The sequence below is a fragment of the Arvicola amphibius genome, chromosome 1, assembly GCF_903992535.2.
Source record: "Arvicola amphibius chromosome 1, mArvAmp1.2, whole genome shotgun sequence".
NCBI classification, from domain to species: domain Eukaryota; kingdom Metazoa; phylum Chordata; class Mammalia; order Rodentia; family Cricetidae; genus Arvicola; species Arvicola amphibius.
In genome coordinates this window covers 73164823-73183381 of record NC_052047.1, presented here as the reverse complement: position 1 = coordinate 73183381, position 18559 = coordinate 73164823, and the positions used below count along the sequence as shown (strand labels likewise).

At 44.4% G+C, this 18559-nt stretch overlaps 1 protein-coding gene across 1 annotated transcript in view; it reads right to left on the bottom strand.

Moving 5' to 3' along the window:
- Positions 1 to 18559, bottom strand: part of Abca13 (ATP binding cassette subfamily A member 13) — a 395665-nt gene that overhangs the window by 328806 nt on the left and 48300 nt on the right. Inside the window, 8 exon segments of the mRNA XM_038325545.1 lie at positions 422 to 561; positions 1210 to 1415; positions 3130 to 3303; positions 3548 to 3648; positions 4431 to 4558; positions 8720 to 8919; positions 10833 to 10997; positions 14467 to 14600. Coding sequence (XP_038181473.1) covers positions 422 to 561; positions 1210 to 1415; positions 3130 to 3303; positions 3548 to 3648; positions 4431 to 4558; positions 8720 to 8919; positions 10833 to 10997; positions 14467 to 14600 — 1248 coding nt within the window.

The following is an 18559-nucleotide window of genomic DNA, read 5'->3' as shown; positions in this document are numbered from 1 at the left end:
CTGGTTTTAAAAAATTACAAAAGGCCACAAAGTTGGATGAGGATGGAAGGGAGTGGATCTGAGAAGAGTTGGAGGAGGGATAAATAATATAATCAAAGTGTGCAAAATTCTCAGTGAAGTAATAAAATTGGAAAAATAATGTTTTCATCTAAACAAGGACAATTTTGAGGGTGAAAAATAACTCTATGAAAAGTACTGGGAGAGCCTAGCCAGACAAAAACAGAAAGCGGGGGGGGGGGGGGAAGGTGATCACAACCATGATGAAACTTTGAACACAGTAATCATAAGAGTTAGCAGGGTTTGGAGGCTCTTCCACTTTAGCCTTCCCTCCAGGATGCATAACGACACTTCATAATGCAACTCAATCTCACTAAGTGGGGCAAACACCGCACACTCCTGTCACTAAGACCTCCCAACTTACACGGCAGACTGCTCTGGAAACTCCCATGCATGTTCACATATCGAGCCAATTCACACGTCTTCCCAATGATTCCTGAGAAGACTTTCCAGTACAACATTTCCTGCAGGGACATCTGTCCTTCTTCAAGAATGTGAGATATCCTGGAGCCAAAACAATACAGACAGCTAGAGCGCACTAACCGTTTCACCAGAACGTATACTTACAAGCCCATCTAAAGAGGATGCATGCAAATGTCCGAGAGTCTACAGAAAAGAGCAATAAGACTCCTTACAAACCTTACTTAATATTTACTCACTTATTAATTCCTCTGCCCTGTCTTGGGAGTTGATGGGAAACCATTTATGACAACACATAAAACACGAAAAAGAGTAAATCGGGGAAAACAAACACAACAATATAAATTTTGAGGCGGTGACAAAAATAGACTCCCATTTGATATACTTGAGTGCAAGCTAACAGAATGTGGCTATTGATGTAAATGGTCATGGAACAGAAGTAAGGTATAGCTCATTTGGACAGTCTCCCATATGGGAATTCTAACTGGGTGACCAACATCGGCCTTGGTGACACACAGGCCTTGGGTTTGTCATGAAAGGTCATCTGTGTTTAACATGGAGACAGTTTGATGTGCTATAGTTTTTAGAAACTCTTTTATAATAGCAACAGGTTCCCCCCCTTAATGCATCTTTGTCTTCTGTTCTTTAGGGCTGGAATGTATGATGGTGAGCCATAAGGGCATAGCACCTGAAATCCCACCCTGGAATATTTCCCATCCAACACATACTCACACTGTGGAGACGAGCTGGTACTCACAGCCCTCAGGAGAGATACCATTCTCAAGTGAGGCAGCACCTCCTGGTAGCTTGAAGACCCGAGAACAGGTCAAGCTCACTTCTGACAGCTGTGTTCCAAGAGCCTTCCAGTCTGAATGCCTGTCTGGTTCTGAAATGGGTCCATCTGTGTGTCCTGCGATGACGTCTTGCAAACGACGACCCTCAAACGAAAGAGAAGGACAACGCCTGTCAAAGGCTAAGCCATTTCATGTGGGCACTTCAGATGGGGCCCTCCAAGGCTCAGTTGTCAAGAATTCCATATGAAATGTGGGAGGATGATGGCGAGGCACAGTCCTAAGCATGGACTTTTGCTCATGTTCAAAGTTACAGTCCCCAAGTAAAGCCTTACCCAATGACAAACTAAGATTCTTTATTTCTTACTTTATTAGGTACCTGATAGACACTCTAGTGTCATAGCCACGTGTGTTGGACGTTCCCAAAGCGGTGGAGGACACTTAACAACATCCTCAAAGAATCAGACTTGATAAATGTCCTCTTGGTGACGCCCTCCCATGGTTCCTGGGGCTGGGCTCTGACTCTCACCAGACCACACATGCTACAGGGTGGCTTGTACTATTCTCAGTCTGAGTCGCTGTCACAAACTTTGAAAACCTCCCTTCTTGCCCATTTTTGGAATCCTTGAATAGAAAGGAAGCCCACATGGGGTTATTATAGAGATAAACCCCACGACTTGGGTGTCTAGCCAAGCGTCCTATCTCCAGCTCTTATGACCACATGATCACTGCTGAACATCTGCAAGACTATGAGAACTCCACCTGGCTGAGCCCCCTTCGGGCCCCAGAGTCATGAGAGATCATAGAGTATGTTTTGGGTTCAGTCACTGAGCTTTGGAATGGTTTGTTAGGACAGATCACCTAACTTCCAGCCAAAAGGATTTCTCGTACATACAGGTGATGAAACATGCTGCCAGCCGCCGATCCCTCTGAGTCAGCCCCAGCTGCACACAGGCTTTTCCGGTGCCTGCACAACTTCAGATAGACCTTCCTGTCTAACTAGCATCCTCTCAGACTTTCTTAGCTTCCAAGCTTTACTCCACATTTAAAACTCATAAACTTCTTTGGGGGAAGCTTCCAGACACTGGACTGCTTTGCACTTATGCTATCTGCGCTGCATAAGCCAGGTAAGAACTCGAGGCTTGCTTTGTGCACACCGTGGCATGTGTTATAGACACCGAGGAGACACCGAAGGGCTTGGCTATGCACACACTCCAACATTTCTATCTTTACTGGTTTTGTTATTTCACTAAGTTCCTCTTCTAATGCCGAGAAGGAAGAAATTTTTAAGAGGCTGAGATTTGTGAGAGGAGCAACATGACAAACATAGAATATACATTTTGGTTCTCAGTAAGAAAGTCAGTGCTGAAGTTGACATAATCAATTTTCTAAGCATTCCATTGTCTGTGGGAATGTTCACCGTGGCTGCCTGGATCCTAGACACAGGCAGTTTTCAAAACCTCTCATCTCTAAAAGCCATGGCTACAAGCTGCGGTGCAATCACAGATCGCTGAAGTTCGTGCTGTACTTTCTTTACCAGATACAACTAGAAACAGAATGAGCAAGGGACCAGAAAACCCACCAGGTTTTCAAAACTTGCGGTTTTGAAAGTCTGCAGTATTCTCAGAGGTTGCCAGGTAGGTTGTGGCACGAACCTAGGTGGTGCATGCACCACCACACCCAAGTAGTGCAACAGGATAGAGCTGATGAGCAGCCACCATTTGGGCAGCCGTACGCTTTCAGGGAGGCCATTACTTAGACAGTTCAGATTCCAGGATCAACAATAGCATGTTGGGCGAGGTACCCTGTACCAGGAGCCCAGTTGGTGCCCTGCTGAAGATATCTAAGGGTGGATACTTACAGCATCCTTCACTGCGAGAAGCAGCTCACTTAAAACACTGGTGTCATTCAAAGAGGGGATGCGGCACAGCACTCCCCAGAGACTCCTCCAGATGCTGGAGTTCCCAGTGGGGAGGGCCGTCTCCTGGGACAAGTGTCCATTCAGGCAAGTGGCAGAAGCATCCTTTGTCAACAGCTGAAAAATTAATGAGGATAGAAAGAGACAACGTTTAGAAACGATCTGTGATGCTCCCCATGGAATCAAGGACTACAGACAGAAACAGTAACCATGTTAAATGGAAGCCCAGAGTTCTTCTAAAAAGAAAAAAAAAATCCCCATCTATTCTCCTTATTTTGCCAGCAAAACTCGCAACAGTCAAAGATGAATACTGCATGAGTGTTTCATTGTTTTGAGAAAATGGTTTGTGTGTCATCTTTACCTGCTTCAGCCCCCAGAAGAACATATCCTTTTCTAGTCCCCAGTTGTACGGACCACCAGGTATAAAATCCCTCGCTGATGTCTCCAGGTAACTGAGGACTCCTGCAAGACAGAAACACGTCTTGCTGTCCACTCGGCTTGGGCTTTTTAAATCTTGGTTTTTATCCATAGCCATGAGACAGTAAAGTGAATCCCAAAAACATGAATTTCAGTAAACCCTATCTCTTATCAAATGCTTCATAATCTTACTAGAAAGGAAAACAGGAACGTCATGGGCTGTTATTTTATCTTTTCTGAGAACTCAATAGTGTGGGTGTTTAGTCATGAGGATGCTTTGCTTCTAAAGCAATGCCCTTTCTTGCTTTTTTCTCTCTTCTCCCTAGGAAGGTGAAAATCGTTTGGTCCCTGAAGGTAAAAGGATAAAGCTGTCTTCTTTGCTCTAGGGTAGAAGGAACACCTGCCAGTCAATGGAAGTTCACAAAAAGGACATTTCTGCACTCTCAGAAAGATCTAGATCCCATGCAGCCTCTGAACAGTAGAGAAGGCAGCCAAGCAGAGGTACCAATGCCCTTATGCAGTGTCCCGGGTGCATTTCCAGCCTGAGAACCGTGGGAGTGGTTTCAGTGAGAAAGTTAAACCATCCCACTCAGTGGCTTGTCCTAGCCCACACAGCAGGCTCTGCTAAACAGCCTTGTGTGGCCTTCATTGTGACAGCAGCTTGGCATGTTGTATGTGAGCCTTCCTTGGGGTTACTGGGGCAGTAAAACAAAACTCAGGTCGAAACTTTACAAATGCATCAGGAAGGTGCAAGTCTGCCCACTCCCCAGTACCTGTTTCTCTTGCTCATGGACAGTGGGGGACAAATAAAAGCAAAGCTAGTTCACCTTGAACAAAACGCAAGTCCTTGGCCACCACGTTCCTAAGAACAGGATCCAGGAGGGACAATCTCTTTAGAGCTGGCCATGGGGACAGGTCTGACAACATGCGCTGCAACTTGCCCAGGTGCTCGAATCTGGGGGCAAAAATAAGTAAATGTACCAACTCAGAAGATGAAGCAAAGGAAGGGGCCCCACTGCTTAGGGAAGTGTCCTCAAAAACTGGAAGGCCCTGCAGCACCTAACAGGGCTCTTAACAAACTGCAGGTCGGTTATTGACTCCTCCACTGGGAAGCTGGCCCAAATTAGACATTCTCTTTACCTCCAGAAATGTGTGAAGCGGGTGGAAATTGGGATGAAGCATCAGCTGACGTTTACAAATATTTGCATATTTGCATTGCTGAGAATGGCAGCTGATACCTATCAGCCCAGAACCTGGCAGGCGAGTGCAGAAGGATTGTGAATTCAAGGCCAGTTCAGGGAGACTTCCTTGTTAATGCCTTAAAGCTTACAGTTATGAGGCATGGAAAATTAATCTGACTTTCAAAATATTGATCCATCAAAGAAATAAAAGTGGCATAAAAGATCCATCAAAGGACTCCTACAAAGGCCAAGTTAAGAGTCTCTGAGATCAAAGGAAGAAAATAAACCTGTAAGACTGCTTGACACCTACAGTGCTGTGGGGTGAGGCTAACTAGGCAGAAAGAGCATCCAACCTGGGGCCTGCTGTAAGGAATATTCTCTTTCAGATGTTCACATTGAAAGCCTGGCAGGAAACCCACTGAGGGCTGAACCTCCAGCAATACCCATCTGCCTCTGCCTTCCTGCTCGGGGAGCTGGGGCTATAGGAAGAGGCAGAGGCCCAATGGATGATTTGTCAAAAAAAGTCTATAAAGAAGATGATGTGTGGCTCAAAGGGATGCAGGAAACAATGCAGCTGAGAAAGTAGAAAGGAAACCATTGCAAACTGGGACTGAGAAGAAGCTGAGATGGAAAACAATGTGGGAGAGGGATGAGCCATCTGTAGGTCACAGTGAGGAGCAGGACTGCCCAGAGCAGCCAATGCCAGGCTTTCTGCATCTTCACGGGAGCAAGCTGCATCTTCAACCAGGAAATGATGGCCAGATGAGGGACAAAAGATAAGCAAGGTGGCTTCTTGGAGCCCAAGCAAAACACTCTCCGGGTTGAAACCTGGATGTAGCTGCACTGCCGGTCTGCATCTGGACTTTCTCAGACCTGCTCCACCTGGCCTCCTCAGAGCATCTCACCAGTGCTGGGGAGAATACCAATGTGACGAATAATGGCTTCAGCTCTACAGCCACTGTTGGATCGCATCACTGTAGAAACTACAAAGGAGCAATGGGGGTCCTGGTGGTGTTTCTCCCATAAGAACTCAGCAGGAAGGAGGAAGTATCCCCAGTCCATCACTCTGGGTGTACCACCTCTCTCTATCCAGCCTGAAGGGCAGCTTCTTAAACTTAGCCTTCCACGGGATGAAGCAAGATCAGATTGCTTACTTTCTAAGACACTCTAGGTACTAAGGAACAAAGAGATTGGCTCATGCAAAGAATGAGAAAGGGGGAAGACAACTGTGTCTTATTTTATTCTCCAAGTAGAAAAGACTACCCACCATATGGTGTGGAATCTGAATCTGGGCTGCTTCAAGCTCTGCCAAACGAGCGAATTCTAGGACCACATCTGTAAATGAAGAGTTCTATGTGTGTTTGACAAGTCAGGCTTGCTGGAATGCACAGGGATACCCTATGAGTCCATGCTACCCAAAATCATTGTTACTCATAAGAGCCCAGATGAAGCTCTCCCAGAGCCCAGCCATCCAGCTGGCAGGAACAAAGTCTCAGGGTTTCTCAGTGACTTCAGAGGAAGATGTGAAAGACTGGCTATGGAGACAATGGATTAAAAACATGTGACTTCCTGGATCAACACTTGAGATAAGAAAGTTTCCTGCCAATGCCAATGAAAATCTTACAGAAGCCTGGCAACAAGGGGCTGCCCAATTCAACAGAGGGAAATACACTGAGAAACAGACAGAGTTTAAACAGAGACAAAGAGGAACAGCAGACACAGTGGTCACTGGGCAGTGCGACATTGCCAGAAGACCAATGGTTTGGTAACTAGACAAAGCCTTAGAGATTACCTGGTGGCCACTACCAGGTAGGATGGCTGAGGCCCCAGAGAAGCCGACAGAAGGGCCAGAACTGAACAAGTGATGGATCTGCTTGCTGCCAAGACAGCCATGGCGGGGACGGAGGCAGGGGCCAATTTTGTATTAGGTGTAGCACTGGTGGTGTCCGAAAGGAAAAGAAGGTTCCTCGGGCTTTGCCTTGTATGCCCAGCAGTAGACAGCAAAGGAAATGTCGGGTCCCAAACCTGACTACACAGAAAGGTTAGCTGTGGCTTGGTGGACAGCATGGACTGAAACCTTGAGCTTCCCCAATCTGAAAGATCTAAGGACCAAGTGGATCTTCCCTGGATTTCACCCTTGTGTGGGCTGGAGTGACAGGAGGCCTTTGGGATCTGTAAGATAACCGAGGTAACTTACTGTCCTGTGTTTATTAATGTTCATTATGTAACTGCTGGTCTCTTAGATTTCCCAAACAAACCAACCAGAGAGTTTTTAGGAGCACAATAGTGTCCTGAGCCTGAAGTCTGACCTTCTCCGTTCCAAGGCACCCCTGCTGTTTGCAGCGTCCATTTTTTTCTAGTAACACTGCTACCCACAGTTCCAATACCCCACGGCCCAGGGTATCTCCTCAGTTAGGAGACAAGACCCTCAAAAGACCTTATCCTAAGTAGACTCTAGAAAACGTGAGAGAGTATAAGTCATTTAGAGCTACTCTTTTGCATCCCACAAAGCCAGGACCTCTGTATTTGAACAAAATCTTGTGGTTTAAACAAACTTTTGGAGATCATAAGAAATCAATCTTCTTCTGAGGAGACCACTAATTCCAGAGACTAAAAGAATCCACATTAGCAGAAACTGCTACACATATACACACACACATACACACACACACACCACACACATATGCACATACCACATACAACGAGATAAATACACATACACAAAGACACACATGCACACACCGTGCATATACAACACACAAATGCATATATCACATACATATGCTCACAACCAACACATACATTAACACATATATACATAAACACACACACAAAGTGGACTACATTGGCTCTAGAGCTGAAACGCGAGTTGAGAAAACATCACCAAATACATGAATACATCTGTTGTTGAGTGAGCATGGGTTGCAGCTAAGGCCTGGCCCCACACACACGCACGCAAGCTGATCTTTAAAACAATGTTAACATCTGCTGACTTTTGCACACTAAGCCCTTCTCCAAGATTACCCAGAAACAGACCATTTTTGCCCAGCATGGATCAGGATTCCTCTTAAGCAAATACACTTCTCAGCCCCCTTCTATGTAAAACTCTGAAGACACTGCCACCATATAAAACCTTGCTGCACATTCCAGAAGGCTAGAACTTGTGCTTTCCCATGTTTCAGTCTTGTGTACACATTAGCCACCCCCAACGACAACAACAAAGTCATCTTCTTTGCTCCTGATCAGGTTTTATCCTGTAGACCCACAACACCTAAAGAAACACTCTAAGACAAAATATTCAGTCTCATAAGAGAAGCAACCATTTGAGTGAATGAATCTTAGTTATGTTAAAAATGAAAAATCCAAGTGCCACCTTTTCCCACCACCAAGTTATGACTGAGCCTGCGTGAACATTTCAGCTCCAGCTCCGTACAGTCCTTAAATATGAATACAGGACACACCTCACGAGAAAGCCCCCCTAACATGCATGTGTCCGTTTTAGGCAAAGACAGGAACCTGGAATCGAGGAAGCTGACACCTTCTGAAATGTGATCACATTCCTGGATTACTTTGTTAGTTTGGTTTTGGCTTTGTTCAGTTGGTTCTTTTATGGGAAAGGGTTATTGTCACCAAGGCTGAGATGAACCACTGATCTCAAGAGACCTCAGGCCCCTGAGTGCTGAGTTGAGTGGTGTGCGCCACCATGAGACAGCCCTTTGGACAGCTTTAAATATTCACATCCTTGTCCAGATAACAGCATAGGTTTACTCTGGTGACAATACAAGAAAGAATAGCCTTGGGTTTTCCTTGTACCAACTTGGAATCCATGTCTAGTGTAGTTTTCCAGGATCTGTTTCAGACAGCATCCTTGCACGGTCCTACAATGTCAGCATGATCAAGCCTACTCAGCGACAAAAGACATACATATGCCTTACATCTGTGGAAGCAGATGGCTGTCTCTGGGGCCGGCTGCTGCCAAGCTGTCACTCAGGATGAGCAGGGCAGTGTGCGACACTTCCACCACCTTCCGTGCTTCACTGCCCTCTTTAAACTGGTCCCGAAGGGCTGCCAGACTGTGGCTGGCACCGGCAAGCAGGTTCTGCAGGAGGCCACCCCGCTGCCACTGGTCAAACACCTGCAAATGTAGAAACAAAGGGAGAATGTCTGACATATTAGAAATGCTGCACTTCAGAAATAGCAACAGGCCATGCCAAAAACAAGTTTTTCTAATTTCCAATCAATTAAAATATCTACTACAATTGTATTTTATGTCTACTCAAAGACTAAAGAGTATAAGTGTCAACAAAAGACACACCGCTTATTTATTGCTCCACTATTCTTTTTCTCATTCCACCAAGAGAAATAAGCAAAGAAAAGAAGGTGAAACTACCCATTTCATTTAAAAAGATCTAACTTGAAAACCGAACTAGCACACTGAGAACAGTTTGAATGAAATTCTAAGCTTGTTCCAGAATAGGCTCCAAAGCTACAGAGAAACCCAGTCTTGAAAAACCAATATATATATATATATATATAGTCATTAATGAGCAGTCTCTGAGTACCACTTTGTGACAGGTCTGGGGACGACACTACAGGCAGTTAGCCGTGTTGCTCAAGTGTCTCATGCCCAAATCAGACAGCCAGCATATTCAAAAGCAGGCAGACTGATGAAGGCTTGACTAGCCACCCCATGAACACTTTAATACTGGGCCCTTCAGCACTATCTCTTGGTCACTTGGGTGACGGATTGGTTCTTAACAAATGAACAGTCATATGTTGTAAAATATTATTTTAACTATGGAAAGATGTGGTACACTAGTTTATGCTGTAGAATATTACTTTAACTATGTAACAGTGTGGTGCATTTGTTTAATACGTAAGGATGTGTCGCATTTGTTTATGCTGCGTTTGTTTAACTATGAAAAGATGAGTTGTCGTTTCATGTTGCCTGTCTATGGCACCTGCTTGGTCTTATGAAAAGCTGAAAGGCCAATAGCTAGGCAGAAGAAGGATAGGCGGGGCTGGCAGGTAGAGAAAATAAAGAGGTGGAGAAATCTAGGCTCAAAAACAAGAGGAGAAAAGAAGAAGGAAAAGAGAATGAGAGAAAGGGAGACCCCACCCTACCGGGGGCAAGAAGCCAGGCGGTGGCCAACCAGCAGACACAAGAAGCAGTGAAAGTAAAATATATGAAAGGAAAGAAAAGTAAAAAGTCCTGAAGTAAAAGGTAGATAAAGATAAACAGGTTAATTTAAGTTAAAAGAGCTAGCCAGAAGAGAGCCTAAGCTGAGCTGAGCATTCAAAACTAACAACAAGTCTCCATGTCATAATGTGGGAGCTGGTTGGTGACCCAAAAGAGAAAGCCTGGTATGGTCATGCATGAATTTCTCTGAAGATTTCTTTTTTTTGCCTACTACTGGAGATTTTCCCCTTTATCAGTCATGCATGTTTAGATAGGAAGAAGATTTTGGGATGCAAGTGGATATCATACTTGACAAGGAGTGGGTGGTACAGTGGGGGCTGTGGCCTGCCAGTGTCCACATATCTCAAGGAACAGAGCTGAGAGCCAGCAGGGTCATTGTGAACTTTGGAGGCTATCTTTCTGCTTACCAGGGTACTCTGCTATACACCAGCATCTCAGAAACAACCCCAAACGCACACTTTTCCCTTATCTCTGGAGACAGCTGACAGGCCTTTAAATCACGGTCATTAGTTTTGCACAATGTGTCAAGGAACAAAGAGAGGCGGCATGAGGCAAATCTGATGCTTGCATGACATTCAAAGTGGCACAAGGGATCTCGCATGCCAGGGACACAGCACGGATCGAGGAACCTCTTAGCTAACAGCTGTGTTTGTGTACCTAAGTCACATGCTTTTTGTGGCTGAGAGTTTGACAAGTTGAGGCCATTAGATGCTTTTGAGAGCGGGTCACAATGACCAGAGACGGAGGTCCAAGGATCTTTCCCAGGAAAAGTCATAGAATCACACAGCGAATGACAAGAGGTGGGGGGAGATCTGCCGCACTCAGAGCATCCAGACACACAATGGCACCTGTCCATAGAGCTTCAGCCAACTGACTGCATGGATGATGTAGTTCTTGACCGCTGACCACTTGGGATGGCAGTCTGCCTGGTAGCCCTTGCTCTCAGCTTCATCCTCAGAAGTATTGGACAAGATGGAACATATCATCCTCTCCAGGAAGCTGTGTGTTGGAATCTGGAAAGCACATGAAAAAATACTTAGAAGTAAAGCAGTTTTCCCTGGAATCTTTTCCTTTCAAAATAAGATCCCAGTCTTGCTGGAGGCAAAGCTCATGTATTCGCCTGACAGTGCTGTCACCCATGATGTCCGTGCTATATGTCCTGAGGGGAGGCCTCGACAGTTAAGGATGGAAATGGTACCTGTTCTTTTAGAAACAGCAGGAGCCACTATGTCTCCAGGAGGAAGACACATGGTTAAGACAAACATTGCTCACCCTCATTCTGCCACCAAAAGCCATCACGAGCCAAGCCAGTTCAGCTGATATTCTGAACTAACAAAAGTGCTTTGCCAAGAACACTGTCTTTTCTAGTTATCAAAACCAGGCAAAACAAGAAAGATTACAATTGAATCCTGGTTAGACATTGCTTTACCATTCCGGACCAATTCTCTTTTGTGTACTAAATTCTCTAAAATGACTCTACAAATGTGACTCACAAAAGGAGCTACATCCACCTCCTCTGCATTCTTCCTATAACCGTAGTAATGTCAGAAGGTCTGTTGATGGTTGCTGTGGTAGGAATGCTTTCAACACCTACCTGGAAGCCATCACCCACAGAGTGACAATGTGAGAAACAAGAGTCTCTGAAAAGCTCTCCAAATTGCAACTGGAATTCTCCAAAGGCCCATAGGGTATTATTAGGAGGTTACCATGAGGCACAGGAGAGAAAAATCAGACCATCTGGGGTGTTCTCTTCTACAAGATATTGGGGCCCTGTCTTTGCTTCTGAGTCACCAGGAAGTGAACAGCTCCTTCCACTGTGCTTCCTGCCATGTGTGTCACCTCACTGAAAACCACAAGAGAGCTGGGGCCAAGAGACGCATGACATGCCTGAAACTGAGCCAAATAAACCTTCCCTCTACTAAAGTGATCAAAATCTCGGGTAGTTGCTACAGTAACGGAGAGGCAATCAGCAAAGGGGCCGATGAGCTCATGAGGAAGGAGTTGTCATCACTGGACTAATGTTTCTCATGTGAAAAAGGAGCTTGGCAAGCTTGTCATTCATCCCATGGACCATGTGAGGATACAGCAAAAAAAAAGTCTTACACCTAGGAGTGGACTTTAACCAGACAGCCAGTCTGCTGGTACCCTGCCCTAAGACTTTTAGCCTCCAGAGTGATGGGAAAGGAGTTCCTGGGGGCATACGTCTCTCAAGCTGTGGCATTTCAGCATCAAACAGGACGAAGACAATGGCTGTGATCAAGGAAAAATAAAGTGTCTTTGCTCATCCCACTTGTCCTTTAGGACTCAGATGAAAATTATTCACTTGTGACTATCAAAGCCACAGTGCCCCTTGTGGTTTTCTTTCCTCTCTCTCTTTCTAACTGAAAGTCATGTGTTCTGCTGGAAAGATAAGGCCTTGTCCCTGCCTAGATGCTCACTCTGTGAGAGCAGCATGCACAGACAGCAAGTTCCCTTTGGCAGGCCCTGTCACAGAGGCTGCAGATGTCATGGGAACACTGAGGTGAGAGTGAGGTCATGGGGACTAGCACATGGAACTCAATCAGTCATTTTGTAGAGGCAGAAAAAGGTAGTGATGGGGTGCACTTTAGTCCAGGGGTAGTGTATGGTGAGGCTCCCCAAAGGCATGGGAAATGGAGGGATGAAAGTCAGGCCAGACACAGAGAGCACCTGAAGACATGAACAGGTATCAGACATTCACAGACTTTTTATAGAAGTGGGAAGCAGATTCACCAACCCTGAGGTTTCCTATTTTAACCCCCAGGGCCTGTGGATACATTTTTGCAGGTGGTAGACAAAAAACCTACACCTGCTGGGCTTCTTGGGCTCACATAGTCCAAGAGTCTGGAGGCTGGCAAGTCTGAGAATCTTCTTGGCATTTATTGAGGGCCTTATTCGTCATCAAAACATGGCAGGGAGTATGGCATGGCCATACAGAGTGAGTGTGGCACTCAGGTCTCTTCCTCTGCTAATAAAGCCACCAGTGTCATCATGAGCTAACCACCCCGTGACTTCATCTGGCCCTAGTTACTTCACAAAAGGTCTGTCTCCTAATACTATTAACAAATTCATGAATTAGGTTTCCAAACCCTTGGGATGAGGGGAGTGTATTCAAAGCATGGCTAATGTATCAGGGAAGGATATTCACAGGGACACAGAAAATCATAGGAAAGTAAGTTAAATCCCACCCCCAAGTACATGAGTACCTTCTAAGACTCAGAAAGGAAATATTGGGTCTTCACTTAACATACAAGAAAAGTCCTATAGACATAGGTGGGGATCCGAGAAGGAGTTCATAAACCAAGGATACAGGTGTGTATTATTGTACCTACTGCAAGGCAGAAAGGCTTCCCAACTGTCTGGGGTCATAGAAGAAAGCTCTGCAGACAAAAGACACCCATCGAGTCTTGGCAATATCCATGTAAACTATGTTCTAAGGGTGGGCTAAGATGACACCTTTATTTTATCTAGTTTAGGAAATGGGACTCAGTTTTGGGCTATCCCATCTCCTCTCATATCCATTTTTTTCTTTGTCTGTAGAACCTCCCATATATCTGCTCCCACTGAGACTCACTTTCCTGCCTGGAGCCATGCTCACAGGTCTACTTAGTAGACATCACACCTCCACCGGGCCTGACCTGGCTCCTCCTACTGAGGGTTCCCAGGATAATCAAGTTCTTATCACGTTAAACTGCCTGAGTGCTGTGGTAGAATGATAAGGAAAGAATAGGATGTGCATGGTGGCATAGATCTTGAATCTCAGCACTAGGGAATCAGAGGCAGGTAGATCTCTGTGAGCTAGAGGCTAGCCTGGTCTACAGAGCAAGTTTCAAGACAGCAAGGATGGTTACACAGAGAAACCCTGTCCACAGAAAAAGAAAGAAAAGAGAAAAAGAAGGGAGGGAGGGAGGGAGGGAGGGACGGAGGGACAGAGGGACGGAGGGACGGAGGGACGGAGGGTCGGAGGGACGGAGGCAGACAGACATCTCAATGAACTGCTATACCTAGGACGAGGAGCTCAGAGTTTAAAAGCAGACCTCACTCTCCTTCCTTCATCTTCCACTGCTACCACCTGACTGGCCCCTGTGGTATGCAGCTGTCCCACCACTTGTGTGGAGTATTGATTCCTGGACCCTCCAAAGACTTCAAAAGCCACGAATGCCAAATTCTCTTATTCAAAATTCTGTGGTATTTGTGTAAGACCTGCAAACATCTGCCTATATATTTTAACTCATTTCCAGGTGGCTTAAAATAGCTAACATGTGTAAGTGTTCTGTAAATAGTTACTATGCGGTGCTATTTAGGGGGAATGACAAGGAAGTAGGTGGCGCATATTCATGTTTTATCTAAAACATTGGGTCTGCGGGTGTATGTCAGATACAGATTCTGAAGGTCCATATTCAGATCCATATTGTAGGGTCACTCTAAGGACGGCCAATGTCAGGAGGATAAAAGTATGCATACCTCCTTCAGCTCAGCTGAATAATTCAGGAGACGTTCCATTTGAAGGTCATTCAAACCAAACAGGGATTTGAGATCAGACTGGACTTTCTGTAGATCCCACACCATATTCTGCAGGGACAGGTGGTAAACGGACTCTGTGAACACAGATGATTTATGCACTGGTTATTTTGATATTCAGAGATGCCTATAGTGATACAAAATAATATCCTATCTCTAAGTGGATAGGAAATTAAGCTTAATATCATTAAATGCCATTTGTGAATAAATAAGAACAATGTGAGGAGAGGTGGCTCAAAAGTTAAGGGTGTTTACTGCTCATACGAGAACACGATCTCAATCCCCAGCACCCACATGTTGGCTCACAACCACCTGTAACTCCAGTTCCATGGGTTCTGATGACGTCTTACTCCATGCCGCCATCCAAGTGCAGATGATACACATAAATTCACTTAAGCTTATGCATATATGTGCATAAACTTCTCTACGCACAGACACACAAACAATAAATAATAAATTTAAAGAAGAATAAACAAAAGTTGGTAGAGTCATCATGCCTCATGGGCACAGTATATACTGCAAGGTCCTAGTAGATGCCAGAAACCGTGCCTAACAAAACCCTGGATATAACAAAATCTTTTGCCCATATATACCCATGAGAAACTTTTATTTATAAAGTAAGCACAGTAAGGCATTTAAGCAACTAATACAACAGTAATATGCATCGCTAAAATTGCCAGGGTGACTGCTCATTGCATTTGGAGGTGACTATTAAGTAAAATAAAGGCTCCTTGAACAAAAGCACTACCATGCCGTGACAGATGGTCTGATAACCAAGAGTACCATTGGCTGCCAAATGACTAACGTGCAGGCAGTGGGTACAGGGTGGATGTGGGACAAAAGAGTAATTCCTGTCCAAAGCAAATGGAACAAGAAAGAGTAAGATTTCATCTCATTATTCAGAAGGCCATGCATTTTAAAACATGTGGATTTGGGCTGCAGAGATGACTTAGAAGTTTAGATTGTTCGCTACTCTTGCAAAGAACAGGAGTTCAGCTCCCAGAGATCACATCGGATGGCTGGCACTGGTCTCTAACTCCAGCTCTGAGGAATACAATGCCCTCTTCCAGGCTTTGTGGGTACCTGCACACCTATGCTCATACACACACACACACACACACACACACAGAGGTTAAAACAAGTAAGTAATTTTTAAAGGTTTTAAATCTCTTATTTTGTTATTTTTTTTAAAATTATCTACTTACTATTCGTGGGCTGCAGTTCACTGTGGAAAACTAAAACCACACATAAGGGAGAACTAGTGCTTTAGACACTAAGAGAAATGTGGCCGAGTGTCTCAAGATCAACCACACGGATGACGGCACAGTTCCAAGGAAGAACTGAAAAGCACATTCCAAAAGCTTTGTAAAATTCAGACCAATGAACCCAGTAAGTTCACATCTAGTCTAAAATGCTATCTCAGGGAAACTAATCAGATAACCAAATGAAAACTAATTACAGTAATAGTTTTACACTGGCTTCACACTAGCTACATATCAACACCAGCTACGCGTAGCATCAAGGCAAAGGACTCAATACAAAATACGATAGAGAGACCTTCAAGTCCTATTCTCAAAAGGTCGAGCCACAGTATGAGGTTATTCCAACTGGGATAATCGAGACATAAAGCCTGTAAGCTGCGCAAACACTCAGGTGGCACCAACTGGGAGTGCCAGCCCAAAGTGTAAGTTCAAACTCCCGAAGTCTGATGAAATCTCCAGGGAGCAGAGCCTGGCAACCGCAAACATAACAGCTACAAGCCACTAGGGACCTTTTGCCAGCAATGCCGGAACTAGATGGAACATTACAGATCACGATTCTATAGTCACCTGCCATGTATCTTACTGTGCTAGCCACCTGCAAGATTTCGCCACATGTGTGATTTCATATCATCCTTAAGTGAACATGGTTATGGGAATGTTACAGATAAGATCCATGAGACTTTTTTAAGGGATTTTTTTTATTATTTTTACTTATGAGTAGGGGAGTATGTTCACATGTATGCAAGTGGCCATGGAGGTCAGCAGAGAGCACTGGATCCTGGAACTGGAGTTACAGGCAGTTGTGAGCTGCCTGACCTGGGTGCTGGGGAAGAAACTTAGTCTTTTGTAAGAACAATACATGCTCTTAACCCGCCACATAACTCCCCAGCTCTAGTCATAACATTTGAGGGGAGAAAGAGAAGAGGAGGCAAATCCTGGGAATCCAAGACTTTGGGTTTCCAATAATATTGTCCTTGCATGATGCCACGAGTCAAAATAAGATTGCTTGCTAAGATTAAAATTAGCCCTCATGGGATGTTGATGAGATGCCAGACTGAGAATTAAGCATTTCCTACATGAGATCTATGTTGTCAGGAAGAAGCAGACACAATCACTGAGAATCTCATTCCTAGACTAAGACAGGGTTTACAGGCAAAGGATGCGGTTCTCAAGCCTGAGCAATAAATACCTAACCCCACTGATATATCTTATTAGAACTAGACACAGACTTCCAGAAGAAAAAGAAAACGGTGTCATCAGTCTACCAAAATGCTTTGGGAGAGAAAGATAACATTCTTTGAAACTGAAGGGCAATATGGGTTCTGGAATTCGTGGCTGAACATTGGCTTGTTGAGATCACGTGACTTAATAATGCCAGTGACTGAAATGCCTGGGACAGCAGCACCGTCCCGTTCCTCCATGGACGGTAATCTGTTCAACCAGGAAAAGCATTTTTTTTTCTTCGAGACAAGAGAAATGAAGTCAATTTTCAGTGGTCTCTAGAAGTCTATTTTTTAATCGTATTTCTTAGCTCTGACTCAAATGGATAGAAAATTGCTTTTAATTACATTCTTTAAAGTAATTATATCTCCAATTGTAAGTTAAATTGAATGTTATAATTTGGATGATTTGCACAAATTTCTGCTTCCAGATGAGTTTGTTATAATTGAGGTCACAGAGAACCTTTCAATGTGAGTGTTTTAATATATCTCTACCACACCTCCAGGCTTTTATTCTGGACTTAAGAAATAGCCTCTGGTAGAACTTAATTAATATAAAAATTGAGTTAATCTTTAATGGCCTAGCTTCCTTCATAGAGAAAAATCAAAGAAACTCCGCAAGATCTACTATGTTGAAGCCCAAGCAACAAGTGGAATTTGTAAATGGAGTGAGGGAGGGTATCACGAAGGACCATATTGCATTAGGCTTTTCCAGACAACAGGAGAAATATGGCTGGGTTTACAGGAATCTCTGTGAAACCAATACATGGTATAGCTCAGGACACAGGACCAAAAGTAAAAGGCCAAAGGGAGATGTGAACCAGGACTTGCCTGCCTCCAGTCCTTGCTCACACATGCCTCGGGTGCATCTCTCTACAGTGCATCCTGAATCTACTGCTCCATTGGCCACTGTGACTTAGCCTGGCTCCCTTTTCGAGCTAACCCCAGCACTGCCTGATATAACTCAAATACATTGACAATTGAGCACTCTCCACTCCAGGCAAGCCCCTGCATGTCAAGCACTGTTCCCTTTTGCTAGAAATGCTCATTGGTCCAGTCAATGAATCCTAACATTCTTCAAAACCCTTCTTTGATGCTGTCCTTGAAGAAGATGCCAGATCTCCATTCGTTGGCCTCTGTTTTCTGTACTGACATCTTTGCTTCTTTACAAACATGACATCTCTGAGTGCAACAATCATTTCTTACTGATAACTATGATCCCAGCTACTTCAGAAACCAAGTCAGATGATTACAAGTTCAATACTAGCCTGGGAAACTTAATGAAATACTTTCTCTAAACAAAAATCACTTTACTGTAGTGAACTCACAAATAAAATATCATGCATCTAGGTTAGCCCAGCCACTCAAACAAACACTTGTTTAATATACAAATCTCAACGAGTTTGTGTAAAAAATAATAATGATGATAAGGGGAGGGGGATGCTAAAGAGATGGTCCTGTGGTTAAGAGTGAAGAATGCTGTGGCATAAGACCTGAGCTAGTTAAACTCTCGGTACCCATATCCAGTGAATCACAACTGCCTCCAACTCCACT